Genomic DNA, 17,808 nt, shown 5'->3' with positions numbered 1-17,808 from the left:
TCAATGACGCACTTGTAGCTACGCCCCTGGTTTTCGGTAACGTCACGCGATGACATCATGCGATGACGTACCACAGTGCGTTCTCTATACAGCATAGTTACTGGCTGTGCACGTGGCACTATAGTAGTTTTCTCGGGATTCCTCTCAAGAAAGCAATCGAGACAATGTGCTGCGGTGACATGTTAAGATTAGCTGGGAGCATTGTGCGGGAATTGAAAAAAACGCAGGCTCATACGCGCAGTCACCTCTAGCATAAAGCTGCTCCCTTTTACTGAAATCAGTCGATTTGATCTTCACGGAGCGATGAATTGGGACAGTTGGAGGGGGGGGGGGGTCATGATTTTTTGTTGCTTGCGTTTTGAATTATGAGATGACGAGACAAGGACTGCAGGACAGGGCAGCACTACAGGACTGCAGGACACAGAACTGCAGGACAACAGCACACATAACTACAGGACAGGTGGTGCTTGCGGATGACCTGTTCTGCAGTCCTTGTCTCGTTCTTGTCTAGCAATCCGAAGCGTAAGAAGCAAAATCGCGATCCTCACGCTGATGTTTTCCCCACCTTCCTCGCACGAATAAAGCCAAAGAACGCGGCACCAAGACGGCATCACAGCGCCTCGGCAATGGCCGCCGTTCCGCGCAACTCGAGTGGCAGCAGCCGCAGCACCTTCAGCCGAATAGCGTCGTGGCCCAGCCGGCGGATCTCGCGCAAGCCGGCTTTCCCGCAGAGCGGATCACGTGTCTCACCCTGCCGCTTCGTGGCCCTCACCGTCCCCGCTGCCACAGTGACCACCACCGCGACGGGTAACGTGGACGTCTCTTTTACTGCATTGTTGCGTGGAGTCTGCCTTGTTGATGGAGTGCTTAAGGTGCTCGGCTGCTGAACCGAAGGCCATGCGTTCGATCCCGGCCGGGGCGGTCGCCATTAGACGGAGGTGGAACGCTGGAGGCTCGTGTAACGTCAGTGTACGTTAGGGAGTTCCAGAAGGTCCGATATTTAGGAGCTGTTCACTATGACGTGCCTCATAATCATATCCTTGTTGTGGCATGAAAATTAATAATAATAATAATAATAATAATAATAATAATAATAATAATAATAATAATAATAATAATAATAATAATAATAATAATAAAATAAAACAGGTGCAGATAAACCCCTTTGAAAGTGCGCATTCTTTCATGTAAACACAAAAATCTAGTTACGGCCCTTCGAAATTATCTATGATAAGCATAGAGCTGCATCTCTACTTTTAGTATCACCCTTTTTTTTTTTCAAATGCTACGCAGCATTTTGCACGAACAGCTCTCTACAGGAACTTGGTCGGCACACGAAGTTTATTCAGCACCTTATTTAAAGCGATAAGGATGTATGATTATGAGAAGAGAACATGCTGTCAAGGCACTCGTGTCGAAAAAAAAAATCTCGGCATATCCATGTAGTGAATGATGATGAGTGGGCGATGCAGTGGGATAGTTCGATGCTGGCATGAAACACCCGTGATATTGGTGATATTGACCACTCACGCACGTATATGAGGGACAAGGCTGGGTACTGTTATGTACAATATTTATTGATCATAAATGGTATGTTCTGTTCGGTTGCGAATTTCGTTTTGACCTCATTATTTTATTTTGTAGTATCGAATATACCCTGAAGTTGCCAAATACGAGGTCGGTGCACGTTCCCCTGGTGGTTCTTAGTTCTTTACAGTCAAACGAAATGCATCGTAGACAACATCAAGACCTCATATACTGCCCAAGCCAGGCGTTCTTCGAGATCATCATGGTGATCATCTTCATCGTTATCAGCGTCATCGTCATGACTTATATTGGGTCCCATGCTTGTAGGATATGCCGTGATGCAGAAACAGAGTGTGTGGTCTCGAACTTAGTTTTTTTTTTTTTTTCATCGTTATCCATGTCATCGTCATCGAGGAACGATGGCGGACATGGCTTGATCCTAAGGAGCTAAGCTCCTAAAATGATTTCGGTGCACCTGAACTCATTGTCAGTGCAATAAGTATTTTGTGGCCTTTTTTTTCTGTGTCTGTATTCCCGAGCGTTCTTACTTGATAGCTCTGACTATACAACACTTTTGGGTCAACGTCACCGAATGCAAGCCCCCACGTTTACAACACTTTTGACACGTCAAACGCACGAAGCAGGCCCTCCAAACACTGAAGTTTCGGAGATAGATAGATAGATAGATAGATAGATAGATAGATAGATAGATAGATAGATAGATAGATAGATAGATAGATAGATAGATAGATAGATAGATAGATAGATAGATAGATAGATAGATAGATAGATAGATAGATAGATAGATAGATAGATAGATAGATAGATAGATAGAATTCAATGATAATTTTCGAGATATGCAGGCGCAGTCACCACCCGGCCGTGACGTACAGCCTGCGTAAACACACCCCAAGAAGGTTCTCGTAGCGGCACACGAATGACATGCACACCTATATATCTGCGTTTGCAGATGCGAGAGGCGGCGTTACTTTTTCATGGGACCTACAACTTACAGAGCAACATCGCCTTTCTCCTTCTCTCTTAATGCCCGGTAGTCATCAGACTCATCACTGTGCGAAGCAGCTCTGCCACTGAATTTTGGACGAGGCAGTCGGCTCATTAGGCGTCCACTTGTGAGCTGTGGGGCAACGCTATGAGTACGTTGGACTCTCCCGCAAGGCTCGTTAGACGCGCTTTTCGCGCAAACACCCGGTCTCCTGCTGGGGTGTGGCTCGCTCCACCGACGAGTTTCTCCCGACTGCAGATGCTATTTTCTCACCCGGGGTCGTATCCGAAAAAGCTAAACAGCTTTGGGTAAATGCAAGTGGGCGTACGTGCACTGGCTGGCGTCAGAGTTTTGTGAGAGCGTAGAGTCCACTTGAGCAAGAACACTGCTACTCTACTCTATGGCGACACAACACTCAAGGAAGGCTGCATTCACGTGAATAGCAGCTGACGAGGGGGAGACCAAAGTGCAATCTGAAGACTGCACGCAGGGTTATAAGTACCGACAACTTGCGGGGTGCCACTCAAACTTGAAGTTGAGTGCCAACCCAGGGTAGCCCCAAACTCAAGTACTGAAGTACAGCATCTTCTCATATTCGTTCATCATTACAAATCATCATCATCATAAACATCATCATCATTGTCCTCACCGCCATAGTCGTCATCAACATCATCATTAGCTTGACTAAGCCCTCATCACACCTTCAGAACAAAATTTAGAAAGCGCGCAGGTTGCACTGTGACGCAAAGCTGGAATCATCAAAGGAGCTGGTGTTTGACCCGGCTGAAACTTTCTAGCAATGCCAAGCTTTTGCCAGAGTTGCTCAGGTTCCGATACAGTTCTGAGTACGGCTAGACTTGGCTAGACGCGACTACGTGACGCTGTTGGGCGGCGTTCGGATTTCAGTCACGTTCGTATATGTTTCGTAGTTTCTGGGGGGGAACATGTTGTTATGTGGGGTTTAAAGTCCCCAAAATCCCCATATGATTATGAGAGACACTGTAGTGTAAGGCTCCGGAAATTTCGACCACCTGTTATTCTTTCACGTGCAACCATATCTCAGCAAACGGGCCTACAACATTTCCACCTCCATCGGAAATGCAGCCGCCGCAGCCGGGATGCAATCCCGCGACCTGCGGGTCAGCAGCCGAGTACCTTAGCCACTAGACCGCCACGGCGGGGCTCTGGGGGGAACATAGCAGAAATAGTTGATGCGCCTATGTTACGTGGTTTCAGTCTTGTGATGACATGTTACGAGACGTCACATGATTCTAGTCACGGGACTAATTTTACGTGATCTTACGTAAATTTTTGCCTCTTAACATACTACCTCATTTTTGTCACTTGACATACTAAAAGCTGGTGCAAACCGGCGACTAGCTGCGGTCGCGCGACCATTTGCGACTGGTTGCGAACAGTCGCGAACGGTCGCAAATCGACTGCTTTGGCTAGTCGCTTCCTGACCGATTTTTCAGTCGTGCGACTGCAGTCGCAAACCTGCTGGAAAAAATCAGTAATGCTCATTTTTTGTTTTTTTTGTTTTTTTCATTGCGCTGGCCTTCTGCCGCCAGATACGAACGAGTGCGTTCCTTTGAGTCTGTTGCACCATGGCCACCACGGAGTACTTGGCTTGGAGATGGCGGGGCACAGCAGCTCGAACAAAGTGTCGAATTTACGTGGCGGCATTCGCAAGAAGCTAAACACCGTCAAAGTAGAGAGAAAATAAATTGTGCGCTATCTTTCCCCTGTATTCAGAATCGTTTTTTTTTTTTGTCTTGAACTTGACTTTTTACCATCTTCAATGCAGCGGGTTTGGAACGCGTTTTGCTTCATGCCTTGGCAACGACTTAAGACACCACGTTCGAGACGCTTTTTTGCTGCATTGGAGGCTGTGGCAAGTTAAGATAAATTCAAGAGCGTTTCGGAATACGTACGACTCTCGGAAATACTCCTCGTCGTCTCGGCGCAGCTCGGGAGGTAGGTGGCTTGCACGGCCGGCTAACTCCCGCGATCGAAGGGCGGTCACACCCACCACCGTCTTTTAGATGCGGAGCATCTAATACTCGAGGCTTGTAGTGCGGTACCGTCCGCAAGCTTCCTCCTCCTTCTTCCACCATCTGTACATCCCTTCCTCCTCTACACACCGCGCGCGCTTCACTCCTCCACCATCTGTGCACCCTTCCTCCTCTACACACCGCGTGCGCTTCTCCTCTTCACGAACATTCGCTAGCTGTATAATGTAGCGCGCATGCGCCGTCACGCTTCGAGAACATCGGCAGCTGACGCGCGCGCATGCGCCGTCGCGCTTCGAGAACATCGGCAGCTGACGCGCGCGCATGCGCCGTTGCGCTTCTCTCCCTTCTCGAGCATTCGACAGCTGACAGTGCATGCGCCGTCGCGCTGTATATATACTCAAGGTCGGCGCTCGCTCGCTCAGTTGCCGCTCGTCGGTTGGTTTGTACGGCGCGTCGACGTCCGAGGTCGCAATGATCGACGTCCCTTCGACCAGCGCCGGCCAAAGTGTTGGCGGAACCGCTCAAAGTTCGTCGCAATAAATAAACACCGCCCTTTCGCATACGTGTCGTACGTGTTCACTCATTTAACACCCCCCCTACAACCACGTCAACCAATTTAGCCAGCGACCCAAGTAAGTCGCAATTTAACACCCCATTTCACAACCACGTTAACCAATTTAGCCATCGACCCAAGTAAGTCGCACTTTAACACCCCTTTAACCAATTATATGCTCCGCATCCTCCTCAGTGTTCCCCCGAGGGAAGCCGCGGGCAATTTTTTTTCGGGACGAAGCTCCTTAAAGCGGCACCCGTTCGTCCCTCGTAGTAGTGCGTAACATGTCTTACGCTTTGACCTGCGAGGTGGTGCCGGTGGGAGATTTCTCCTGTGCGTTGTTGAACAATAAAAAAATTCGCAGCGTGCGCATCAAGTAAAAGCCGAATTCTCCTGTCTCTCATTCCCCATTAGCAGCCATTGGCATGTACATTGAGCACTATCTGACAAGAAAGGGTTGCTACGTAATACTCGCTGGGCGTAACCTCCTTGGTTTTAGAAAGGTTTAGCGAGCGTTGGGCCACAGTGCCATGAATACAGTGGAGTAGTATATACCATGAACTCGAGGTGGTTAAAGGTGGGAAACAGACACGAAGCGCTAGCCGCAAAAAAGTGTGCGTGTGCCACCTCTCGTTTAGTCCTTGGAATGTCCGCTGGATAGCGGTGCTTCTATATACGGAATATATGATGAAAAGATGCGACATGGTGGTACTTGGAGTGTTGACTAGATGTACGAACGGACACACAGACAGATGCGTGGACGCACGGATGGCTGCATGGACGATGGACGCATGGACAGACGCAGGGGCGGATGCATGGACGAACTGAGGGACGGATGCACGGATGGACGCACGGACGCACGGACGGGTGGATGGACGCACGGATGATCACACAGACGGGTGCATGGACGGGCGGAAGCAAGAACGAATGGACGGACGGATGCTACGCCCCACTCTCCATCATTCACCCCATGGATATGCTGCCATTTTTTTTAAGTGTGAATACACTTTATAAGCGACCCCAAACCATCCACCGCCGTCGGCGGCGTCCGCAGTCTTCTCTCTATCTTTAAAAGAAAGAGGACTTGGCGGGCCGCAGCGCGACGCTCTACCGAATAAGCCACGGACGCGACGCTGATATCGGTGTTAGTAACGCGCCTTATACCCCCTCCCCCTTCGCTCGCTCCTCCACTCTCCTCACTCGCTGCAGCTGCGCGCGCACCCCTCTCTCTCGCGCGCCCGCCTTCTGTCTCAGTCTCCCGTCGAGAGCGGGTCGTGCGATGGATGTCCCGGAGGCAACGCTACCATCAACAACGAATGCAGTACAACCGAATGCCAGCACTGCACCCGTCGTTGGAGGTGACGGTACCGCGGTGGTTTCGCCGACGTTGGAAGACAAGGCGGCGCTGCGAAGGGCTCGTGAGACCGAACGTAAGCGGGCGAAGCGTGCAGCGGATGCCGAACTGCGTGCTCGCGAGGCCGAGTGCAAGCGGGCGAAGCGTGCAGCGGATGCCGAACTGCGCGCTCGCGAGGCCGAGGACAAGCGGGCGAAGCGTGCAGCGGATGCCGAACTGCGTGCTCGCGAGGCCGAGTGCAAGCGGGCGAAGCGTGCAGCGGATGCCGAACTGCGTGCTCGCGAGGCCGAGTGCAAGCGGGCGAAGCGTGCAGCGGATGCCGAACTGCGTGCTCGCGAGGCCGAGTGCAAGCGGGCGAAGCGTGCAGCGGATGCCGAACTGCGTGCTCGCGAGGCCGAGTGCAAGCGGGCGAAGCGTGCAGCGGATGCCGAACTGCGCGCTCGCGAGGCCGAGGACAACCGGGCGAAGCGTGCAGAGGATGCCGAACTTCGCGCTCGCGAGGCCGAGGACAAGCGGGCGAAGCGTGCAGCGGATGGTGAACTGCGCGCTCGCGAGGCCGAGATGAGGCGTCAGCATCGAGCCGCGAACGCGGCCCAAGAAGCGGAACGACAACGCAAGCGTCAGGCGGAGAAGGGCGATGAAGGCCGGCGTCAAGACGCCGCTCGCAATTGTCAACGGCGAGTGGACGTTCCCGAAGCCGTTACAGCCAGTGAACGTGCCGCGCGGGAGAGGGTGCGAGCCCTGGACTTTGCTCGTCCGGACGCGTCGTGAAGTGTAAATAAATAATACTTCGTATATAATGTATCTGTGTACAAATGCTTCATGAAAAACAACACTTAAATTCATTAATTACACTTTAATCATCATCATCATCAGTAATAAAACTCCCAAGCATTTCCCCGAGGGTGAACATGGTTAAGTGCGAATGCACGGGGTGATGCTATGAGGGGGAGTAAAGTTAAAATCCGTTGGCATTCGCCAGTGAGTTAACGTAAACTCCCCCGTGTGATCAAATTGCGATTCCCAGGAACCATTTCACCATAAAGGCACCATAGTGTGATTAATAAATATAATAGTGCGAATTAATAAATACCCCTCATAGCATCACCCCGTGCATTCACACTTAACCATGTTCACCCTCGGGGAAATGCTTGGGAATTTTTTCATTAGAGGTATCTGTGCTGCTAGCGCTGACAGGGGATTGAGGCAGGGGAGATAAAAATATGAGTGACAGGTTCCTTAGCATGCTGTATATAGCACTGGCCGCAAAATAATTTGATTATCTTGGTGTGCGCATTGTCGTTTTGTAATATTTTGTTGCTCCTGCGCAGCAGTCGTTCCCGTGTTTTGCTACATGAGTAGTGGTAGGATAACAGAAAGTTAAGAAGTCGGTTCGCCGTTTGGCGGACCTCCCAAAAGGTCCGCCAAATGGCAAACCACGAATCGCAGTGCCTGTTCGTCTTGTCACAGTACATAAACTTCAAGGTTGAAAACTTCATTTCAGCAAGCCTATATAGTGAAAAGTACGAAAAAAAAAGAATATTTTTTTAAATAATAGCGGCTGTAAGAGTGCACGGTTTTGTTGCGCAAATTGTAACAGCGGTGCCTCGGCTCTTTGCACTCTCTTTTTTTCCATAAAGCTACCAAGTTTTGTTGAGCGAGCACTTTCATCACAGCCTCACGTCATTGAGAGCTTTCGTAAGATGCTACGTTCAGACCCTATAATTTCTTAGGCTTGTGGGCCATAAGGAACGATCTCAGCTTTCTTGGTTTCCAGCCAGGCATGCATACTTTATTCCTCCTCGGTGCTTCACTTAGCGCGCGTATTTTCTCAGAGGACGTATATATTAGCGTTCTTTACTTTTTTAAAAGCTTCGCTTCGCTTGGGGTCTAGAAATTTCGCTTTCTTTCGCTTCCACCCCCTCTTCTTCGAAGCTGTCGCACATCATCGTGTTTCATCGCTGTAAATGTTGAAAATTTGGGGGCGCTGCATATTTTGCGTGCTAAAACCCGTGAATACATAAACGAACACCCACAGCACCATTCTTTCGAGCATTCGGAAACAAAGACAAGCTAAAGGGGCAAATCACCGAGGCTTCTAAGCGCAGAGCACTTCAGGGGCCCAGACAGTCGTAAACTATCGTATGCCGTTGTACGCTGTCGTTTGCTGCCATGTCGTCTCTTGGCGTAACGCAATCGAAATAATGTATAGCCCAGCCATGGGAGTATAGTATATACAAAGGGTGTTTGAAGAAATGTGTCCATTATTCTTAAATAATCAGTTAAATGCTATATTTGCTTACTGTCTTCAGAGTTGCTTTTTATGTAGTGTCAGACATCTTAAGAGGGCTGAAGATGTTATTTGGAACGGTAACTAGGAAAGTTAAAATATTTAACTTTTTATTTAGTGGAACTAGGCCGTCGAGTCAAATAAGAAAATTGAAGCCCTTGATACGAAAAACCAATCGCCGCTTTGAGATTTTGTAAAATCGGCTTCCAGTAATAACTGCGAAATAATGTTTTTCCCCTAGTCGGTGGCGTAACTGAAACCGAAACGCGAAAGAGCGCAACTGAAATGGGGCAGCGTTGTTGGTTCAACCATTAACCGACTTTGTTGTGTGGGCGTGCGGGCTGCGCTCACAATTACATCACGCATGACGCACATACGTTATGAAACGGAGAAGAACTGCACCCCTGTAACCGCTGTTTTCAACGGCGACGTCATTATAGTCGTCTGCCTGTTGAGCTCTTGGTTCGTTGGTTTTGGCTTTGCCGCAGAATTCAGGAGAATTTAATAATTCGTTGATATGGCTGGAGGCCGCTTTTCTGTAATCTAAACGCGGCAATGGGGTCTTCGCATCAAGAACTTGAATTCTCCCATTCGACTTCACTGCCAAACTCTGCTAATTAAAAGTTTATCAATTTCATTTTTAATGACCGTTTCAAGTCATGTCTGCAACCTTCTTAACATGGCTGCTGCTACAGAAAAAGCAACTGTGAAGACAGCGAGCAAATGCCGTCTTTTGCTGATTTTTAAACAATATGGGACACATTGCTTGAAACAGATTGTATATAGCAAGGGGTTAACGTGAAGGAAGTAAAGATGAGGACGAGAGAAGTGAGGGGGAATAGGAAGGAAATGAGAGGAAGAGGGTAAAACATAGCACAAATCTCTGCAGTACAGCGTAGCAAATGGTGTGAATGGATAGTAAGGGCGATTGAGGGGAAAGGGAAGAGGACGAAAGTAGAGCTTAGAATAGGCATGTGTATTACAGTAGAGCAAGTGAACGGAATAGAAAAGTGAGAGTGAGAAGGGTGGAAAAGAGAAGTGGAGAGGGTGTCACTGCATCACCAACGAAGGTGGTTCCTTTCCCGGCATAAACAACGAGAAGGTTGTACGTTTGGAATGTCACCGCTTGGTTGCCCGTGAACGTTACCATCACTGAAGGACAGGCGAATCGTTGATCCACACCTCCCAAAGATTTCACGCTGAGTACAATGCCATATATTAAAGAAAAACATGTTTGCTTATTGATCAGCAAACATACAACTTAGGGAGTAAGAATATCTCGATAGATAGTTTGCGCAGTGACGTGCAGTATCTTTGTGATGTTTACTAAGCATGATTTGGTTTTCTTATGTACAAGCACAAAACTTGTTTGTTCTTATAGACAAGCGGACGCATAGAATTGTTTTACAGTTTGAAAGAACTGAACACGCAGGCGCAATGTTTTCTTTTGCTTCGCCTTTGTTGCGTTGAAAAGTCAAAATCGCCTCCAGGGTTCTAAATTGAACCACTGCTTAAGGCAGGCGCTTGTCCCGCCTGCTTTACCTTCTTTCATCTTTTTTATTTCGCAAATACCCCCAAAATGTATTCATAGAGGCGCTTACCTAGAGAGCTGGTGAATATAAACATGATGTGCGCTTAGTACAATAGTCGCGGCTAGTATAGCAATAACTTGTGCAATAACTATAAGTGATGGATTAACAATAAGTTGACAAGTAAGCTAGTACAGATAGCATAAAATGAAAAAAACATCCTAATAACGTAGCATTGAGAAGTATGCATGCAGCATGTCACATCAAAAGGAACTCCTAATGATTATTTAGTGTAGGGTATATAATATATTTGAATACCATAAAAAAGGAAGCGCTGTCTTTGTGCCTAAATATGCTAACGAAAACATACAAGCTCACTCAATTTGCACTTCTTTTACGTCAAGTGCCTTTGTGATGGCTCCATTTCTTTTCCCTGAATATGATTTCAGGCAAGACTACAGAGGATGTCAGCATACCAGCGCAGGAAAACTCGCTGACTCCGGAGAACGCTGTGGAGTGCGTCTATGGCGTCGACGACACGTCGAGCGCGCTGCACTTTTCCACGGCTGAGGCGTCGCTTCAGCATTCCACTGCAGAGGCCGAGTTGCCAGAAACATTCTCTATTTGGTAAGCAACTTCCGATGAGAGATTAGCTACGAGCCAGATCGAGCCTGCTTTCCTAGAAGAGCGAAATAAATATGCATGCGGGCTTCTACCCGCGTGCTTAGTTGCTACACGGAGAAGCATAAGCTTTAACTATAGTCGCAATAAGTACGAGCTCAGACCAAACAACCTTGGCGCGCTTGTCGATGCCACTTATGTCAGTGTCAGCTATGCAAGAGAGTCATGCAAGCTAGTTTCATTTCACTTCATTCTTTAGTTTGACGTGTCACATCTCAGCAAGTTACATGTCGAGGGATGATACGGCTAAAAAGAGCTTAACTGTCTGACAACGGCCCTACCACCCAGGCACTGTTCAACAGAGTTTTGAGCATATCAAAAACTTATACAATAAAATAGAAAGCGGAAACACCAAGAATAAAAAAGTACGATGCATAAGTACCCCTTCTGTGCTGATGGAGCTGCCATACATATACACAGGTAAGTGTTCGTCATGCACACCTTAAAATATGAAACTTTTGGCGTAACAATGATGCCAGAAACTCTGATTGAGATTGCCAGGCCGTCGACGTTTTAGAGTTAAAACTAGTGGGAAGAACATGTGTCTGTGGGGGATCACTGCCCCTCTAAACCACGCGGAGTGTGTCTGACGTCGTGGAAATTAGCAAATATGATTGAATAGAACGTCTATGCCATTTCTCTGTTGGTGGAACGGCGATGACTTTGGGCATAGCGTATGCTTATGGTTAGGTTGTAGCCGATTAGTATTAATCTAATGTTAACTTGTGAAAGTTGCGCTGGTGAGATTAAATTTGAGAGAGTAAGTTAGCAAAATTTGCACGTCGATAAAAATAGCGTGGTGAAAGAGCCCCACCAGTATGTCTCGAGTCGTCCTAGGAGAACACGTAATAGACACTTAGAAGTTTTTTTTAGTTTTTCTCAGTGGCCTGCGATAATCTAGTGATGTAGGCAGGGCAACATTACTATTTAAACATTGCTCTTTTATGCTAACTTTCTCGCTTGACTCTGTTTTTTTTATTAAACTCTGAACGAGGGCGAATTGAGGGGGTGGGTAAGAGTTCATGATAGAAAAACTAGGAGTATTGACACTTCTCTGGAATGCGTATAGCTTCCTATGTCACTGTCGATTGCCAGTTTGTCTGCTGCTGAACAGAAAAAGCAGGTCATAAAGAGATGAGATGAAAATTTACCCGAAACAAAACGAATGTTTCTAATGGCATAATCAACACCGGCTCCCTAATTTTGTGCGTACGCGCTCGAAAAACTCGAAGTGCCGAGCTACTGTGTTAGTGGCTCATGTGGGAGCCGCGGAATCGTTAGTATTTCTCGGTATACTATTTCCGCAGAACAGTGCGGCAAGCACCCCCGCCGTAGGAATGCGATATACACGGTGGTCACTTAATTGAATCTTCCTCGTCTCGATATTGGCTGTGGAGCCACTTTCCATATTACGTGCGGGGAGCTCCCATTGAGCGAGTTCGCGTGTGACTTGCGGTCACGTTTTTCCAGCGCTGCCGATCCACGCTGACCGTCGATATCTGAGCGGTTCCCAAATAGCTTACGTGCGCCATCGCGAAGCCAAACACGTCTTGCGCACTTGATTACGACTCGACGTAATGCAATTTCGCTGTCCCGTAGATTCCTTTTGAGTGACAGATGCGAGCTCATGGGAAGTAACACCGGTAACACGACTTTCGGCTCGCTATGTCCCCCTTCATAATAACGTCAACTCGATTGCCTACGGAAAAAACCGATAAGTGTCTGGACACTGTCAATAGTTTTCTTTAGGTGTTAGCGTTGAAAAAATAAACACCTCGCAATCTTGTCAGACACGTAAACACTTCCGGAACTTGCTGTTTCTAAAACACAAAGAAAAAAGTACACGCTGAAAAAATAAACACTTTGTCAGAGCCCATGATGCGTGAGTTGGGTATACGCGGTGACGATTATTATAGCTCTCAACTTTATGTCGGATTAATTTAGCATAATCTATCTAATCCCAAAAGCCGAGTGGGCTAAACAATTCCGAGGAAGGAATCAGAACTGTTGTTCGAAAAAAGAAAATTAGATGTGGCTGCACGGTCAGTCATAGCCTAACGTTCAACCAAATACACCCCAAGGAAATGAAAGTGGTACTATGACTTGTTTGTGCTTCGTATTTAACTCTTACAAATATAACTACTTTTATACAGACACGCTTATTCTGTTCTGAGCCCCCATAATACGCACGTCTTTTCGAAAACAAAGTTAACGTAACATATACTCGTGTCAGAAAAGTCAAAGAGCTTTTTTTTATTGGGATGTATTGTATGGCAGTGCTACAAGAGAAAAGACACACATACGCGCAAATTATTTCCGTTCCTTCTAAAGATGAAAACATGTTTACTTAATGATTAACGAGTTGCAAAATTTACGTGTGTGCCAAAGTAACCTACTACGTGTGAGTTAAGATAGACACAACTCAAGACTCGCACGCATGGTGAAAAGAAATAATAAACGCAGATTAATTCCTTTTAGAATGTTGGCGGTTACTCGACTTCGCGTTGCACAAATTAAAGTTCATTCATTGAGCATATAGGTTGGTCTATTCTTCACATTTTTTTGTAAACCAGAGTCTTCATTTTCAGTATTTTATGCCGCACAATAGTGAATGTAAGCGTATCACTATTGTCTCTGTGCTTTGTTCTTATTTGCAGATTTCAACCACCGAATGGCTTCTTCTATTGTCGCCGAGAAAGAAAGAAAAACTCAAGACAAAATTAGTTTCGAATGACCTTACTCGGCAGAGTGATTGATATCTGTATGCACGCGTGGATCATCGAAAGCACACCTGCGTGGAGACACGCACCCCGAAATCGGATTGACTCTTCCATTGAGAAAACGCGAGTCTGAGTACATGTATGCGCGTACGTGCGTGTGTGTCTACTGCACCTATGAAGAGAGAAAGTGACTTCACGCTTGAAAGTGTTAAGCTTTCTTCCTCATGGTTAGAAAAAAAAATCTGCCACCTTGTTGAAGCCTTTCGAGTCACAGTATTTTCCGATAAAAAGAAACTATGCGTCTCGTGTATGAATGTACGTCATAGGTGGAATATGTGAAGACCACGTTTATCCAGTGAAAAGTGCCTGAAGAAAGTCACAGTGCTAGCTGAGCGGCACACTTCCGGTAGTCAGCGACGTGCCACAAGCACCCGTGGTTGTGGTTTCATACCCCAGCTCCTAATTTCTCGGTTGCACTGTCAATTGTATTCGCGTGTGTGTTCTCGATGGGTTTAATTATCAACCGCGTGACCGTGACCTAAACTTGCGTTACCGACTTGCGCGCATTCGCTTTATGATGTTGCAGGCGCGCTATGATGACGAGTGCACCCACTACTAGTGTACAGAGTGCAAACTCTTAATATTTCTTCCACTTGGTAGAGTAGTGCAGCTGGTGCATCTTTCTTTTATGTCTACATATTTATCTCTATAGATATTCATCACTGGGTTGTGACATTGCGACGATGCAGCAGTTGGTTGCCATACCACAGATTCATGGCCAGCGCTAACCATCAACTTTCTCGGTCAACGACCTGGTGACTAAAAAATATTTTTCTCACCACCATATGTCTATTCTTTAATATGCATATTTGCTAAAGCTACAACATATCATGGCAGGTGCTTACGTAAGAGCATTTTGTGAAGTATGATTTTTAGACCACCCACAACTCGCTCTCGGTAAAAACGAGAGTTGTCAGTGCCGCTTGTAATACGTAGACTTTGAACTTCTGCTTTCACCGAGCCGTTTGTAGAATTTTCCAGTCACATTTCGAGTTTTTTTCGGCTTATCTGCAATTTTCCACCGAATATAGTTAATTTAGTGATCACTACCTTCTCCAATAGTGTGTTTGGCGTTCAGAAATGATGCATTATGACTTGGCGTAGTTAAGTGTTGAAGCCAAACACCTTAGAGGAATCAACAAGTGACGTTGATAATGCACGGGCAAAAGGGCTTTCAACCGAATTATTATATTGTTAACTCCTGAAGACAATGTTAAAAGCATGGAGGAAAAAAAGGAAGGGAGGCAGCAGGACGTCACTTAAGCAGCTTTGGCAAACCGTGCCGTTTCGAAGGCAGCGTTATCGGCTCAACACGTGACGTTTTGCGCAAAATCACGCCAGCAATGAGACTTTCCGATACGTCAGAGAACGGCGCCGGGTAACCTTTAATTGAAACGCGTTGGTTCGGCACTGACCGGCTGGCTCACGCAGGTGGTTCAAAGACGTAACAGCACCAAGAGCACTAAAACCTACCACAAACTCTGACTTTTTGATCACGTGTTGGGCCGACAAGGTGCGCTTCATTGGTGTGACCTAATGACCCCTCCTTTTGTTTTTCTTCCCTCATGGTTAAAAGTAAGTATATGCTTTCGTTGTTATCTGTGCATATTGAGCTGTTTACCGCTTGCATGTGTTCGGCACGTGACGTCATGACTGGTAACTGGGCTACTGTGTGCGCTGAGCTACCCTTACAATGTGGTGTCCATAGGAATGTATATTATCGACCGGCACAATAAAAGGGGGCAGTTTTTTATTTGTGTCACCCAGAGCGTAGCCCGTTTACCTTTTATTGCGACACGCATACGCGTGGTGCTCGTATGCAGAGTCACTGCACATATTTCCGCTAGCTCCCCACCGTTTGTGAGAGATGTTTTTATGATTAATAAAGGTATTCCAAAGATTGTGAAACTTTAATGAATGTACGCTTCTTTTGGTGTCCTTTCGTGATGGCGATTTGCTTGTTAGCTTGGTACTATCTGGCAACTCTGGGGAAGACAACAGAAAGGGTTGTTAGTTTCGTAACTTATTTATAGAAAACCTGTACAGCTACCTCCTGACAGATCATGATATCACACCGCGAGAAGCATTACATCGCGTTGCTGTGCTCCGACTCATATTTACTGGTGTGCGTCAAACTTCAGAACAAATGCTAATCTATACACTTAATCTGTACATGTGCTTTCTTGAAGCATCTACACGAATGTAGGTTGTGTTGGGGTATTCACTAGCGATGGCGAAAGTTGTTGCTGAGGAAGCGCATCTCGGAAGTCCTAGGCATATTCTCAGTGCTTGAGCTTTATTTTATGTATGTATGTATGTATGTATGTATGTATGTATGTATGTATGTATGTATGTATGTATGTATGTATGTATGTATGTATGTATGTATGTATGTATGTATGTATGTATGTATGTATGTATGTACGTACGTACGTACGTACGTACGTATGTATGTATGTATGTATGTATGTATGTATGTATGTATGTATGTATGTATGTATGTATGTATGTATGTATGTAAAACCCTTCCCTCTTAGTCTGCGCCAAGGGTGGCATTGAGGGGAATGGAATAGGAATGTTTTGAAAAGAGCAAATTTCATTTAGCACACGTATCTATATATGAAGCAACAACCTCTAGAGGGAGAGGGAAAAGTGTTAAGTGCACGCTTTTAAGCATGTAGGAACCAATAAAGCTTGAGGGCTGCCGCAAGCAGTCACGTACTGCGTCATTATCTGATAGTCTAGGACTGACAAAGAGGGAGGGGGGAATGAAAGCTTGGTAAAAAAAACAAGGCAAGACAACGTCCTCATGCACGTGCCTCTGCTTAAGCTTGTGAGCAACGCTTATATATTGCTTACGATTCTATGCTATTGCCTCATGAATGTAATGAAGACAGACATTGAGCCGTTTGGCAGCACTGCACTGCCTCTTTTATGGCTCTAGCGTTTACCTAATGATCAGAGACAATCTGGGAGGCACAGAAGCACGAGCCCCTAATGTGATAACGAAACAGAGTCCCATAAGGGAGTGGTGCAGGTGACGGCAAGTCTCAGCAGGCTGAGTGCCGGGAATGAACGCTTCGTACGCCAATCAGGGCTCTCGCGACCGCGGAACCAACGGCACTGCTCCAGAAACAAGTTATAGAAAACCCAATGTCGGCTATACGTCTGCGCAATGACGTGTATAATGTTCACGCCTTCGTTAAAGCCGTCGCTACCTCCATCTGCTCCCAGCCGCCGCCCGTGTTGCAACGTTGCTCAATCGGGCAAGACACGCGGCGTAATGCTGCTTTCAAGCTGGTCAAAAAGCACAAGACCACACGCTCATGGGCGAACCTGAATTTGTGGACGCTTTCTGTATATATTTGAGTCAGGACGCCCCTCATACTTATTGCATACAAATACATTTAATTGATATTTGCCACGACACAAAAATGATTGTTTGGTGAATTATACAGCATGGAAGTAGGTACATAATTTCAAATAGTTTCAGACGTCGTTGTAAACAGAATTAAGAGCTAACCCTGTGTTTTTGTCGTGGGACTCTGGCACTTCCCACAGCACATTTCATCGGTGATATGCACCATTTTATTGGCTTAAGTTATTTCGCTATAAGGTCGAGGGTCGGTGAACTCAGTTCGTGCGAAATTATTGTGCGTCAAGGCGATTACGGATCGCAACACCGTCAATTATGTGCAACTCAGATTCGGCTAGTGACCCCGTCTGAACCAACTGTATGGGCGTCTTAGTTGACGACTGACATACGTTGTCTGCGAAACCGCACGGTCTAAATGAAAACAGCACCGGAATATTCCGAGCACACAAAACAAATGTGAAAACAAGCTTGGTTACTTAAAATATATTACGTGTTTTAAGCGGTAAGTAAATATGCATCTGTACCGTCATGCCTAGCTAGGACTTTTCAGTTCTCGCAGCTTGAGGTGTGCACTCCGTAAAAGGGCCATAACACCCAATTTTTGAACATAATCTTTGTTATGCGGATTAATCCCTTGGCGTGCACCAAGAATCTCGCGAAATTTCAGCATATTTCATCTAGCCCTCAATTTAATATT

The 17,808-nt window shown here is 46.5% G+C and overlaps 1 protein-coding gene across 1 annotated transcript; it reads left to right on the top strand.

Annotated features, from left to right (window-relative positions):
- The first annotated feature begins 551 nt into the window (after positions 1-551).
- LOC142788213 (uncharacterized) lies at positions 552-15,578 on the top strand. The gene is made up of 3 exons (XM_075884789.1): positions 552-807; positions 10,724-10,901; positions 13,613-15,578. Coding segments are annotated over exons 1-3 (360 nt in total). The 5' UTR covers positions 552-626; the 3' UTR covers positions 13,614-15,578.
- Positions 15,579-17,808: the final 2,230 nt, after the last annotated feature.

Source organism: Rhipicephalus microplus, chromosome 2 (genome assembly GCF_043290135.1).
Source record: "Rhipicephalus microplus isolate Deutch F79 chromosome 2, USDA_Rmic, whole genome shotgun sequence".
Taxonomy (NCBI): domain Eukaryota; kingdom Metazoa; phylum Arthropoda; class Arachnida; order Ixodida; family Ixodidae; genus Rhipicephalus; species Rhipicephalus microplus.
This window is presented reverse-complemented; position numbering and strand designations above follow the sequence as displayed.

What these genes read in the sequence shown, in the direction of transcription:
- LOC142788213 (XM_075884789.1), top strand. Translation starts at nt 627, where the DNA reads ATGGCCGCCGTTCCGCGCAACTCGAGTGGCAGCAGCCGCAGCACCTTC. An exon ending in AGTGACCACCACCGCGACGG is followed by an intron (nt 808 to 10,723) that starts GTAACGTGGACG and finishes ATATGATTTCAG; the next exon opens with GCAAGACTACAGAGGATGTC.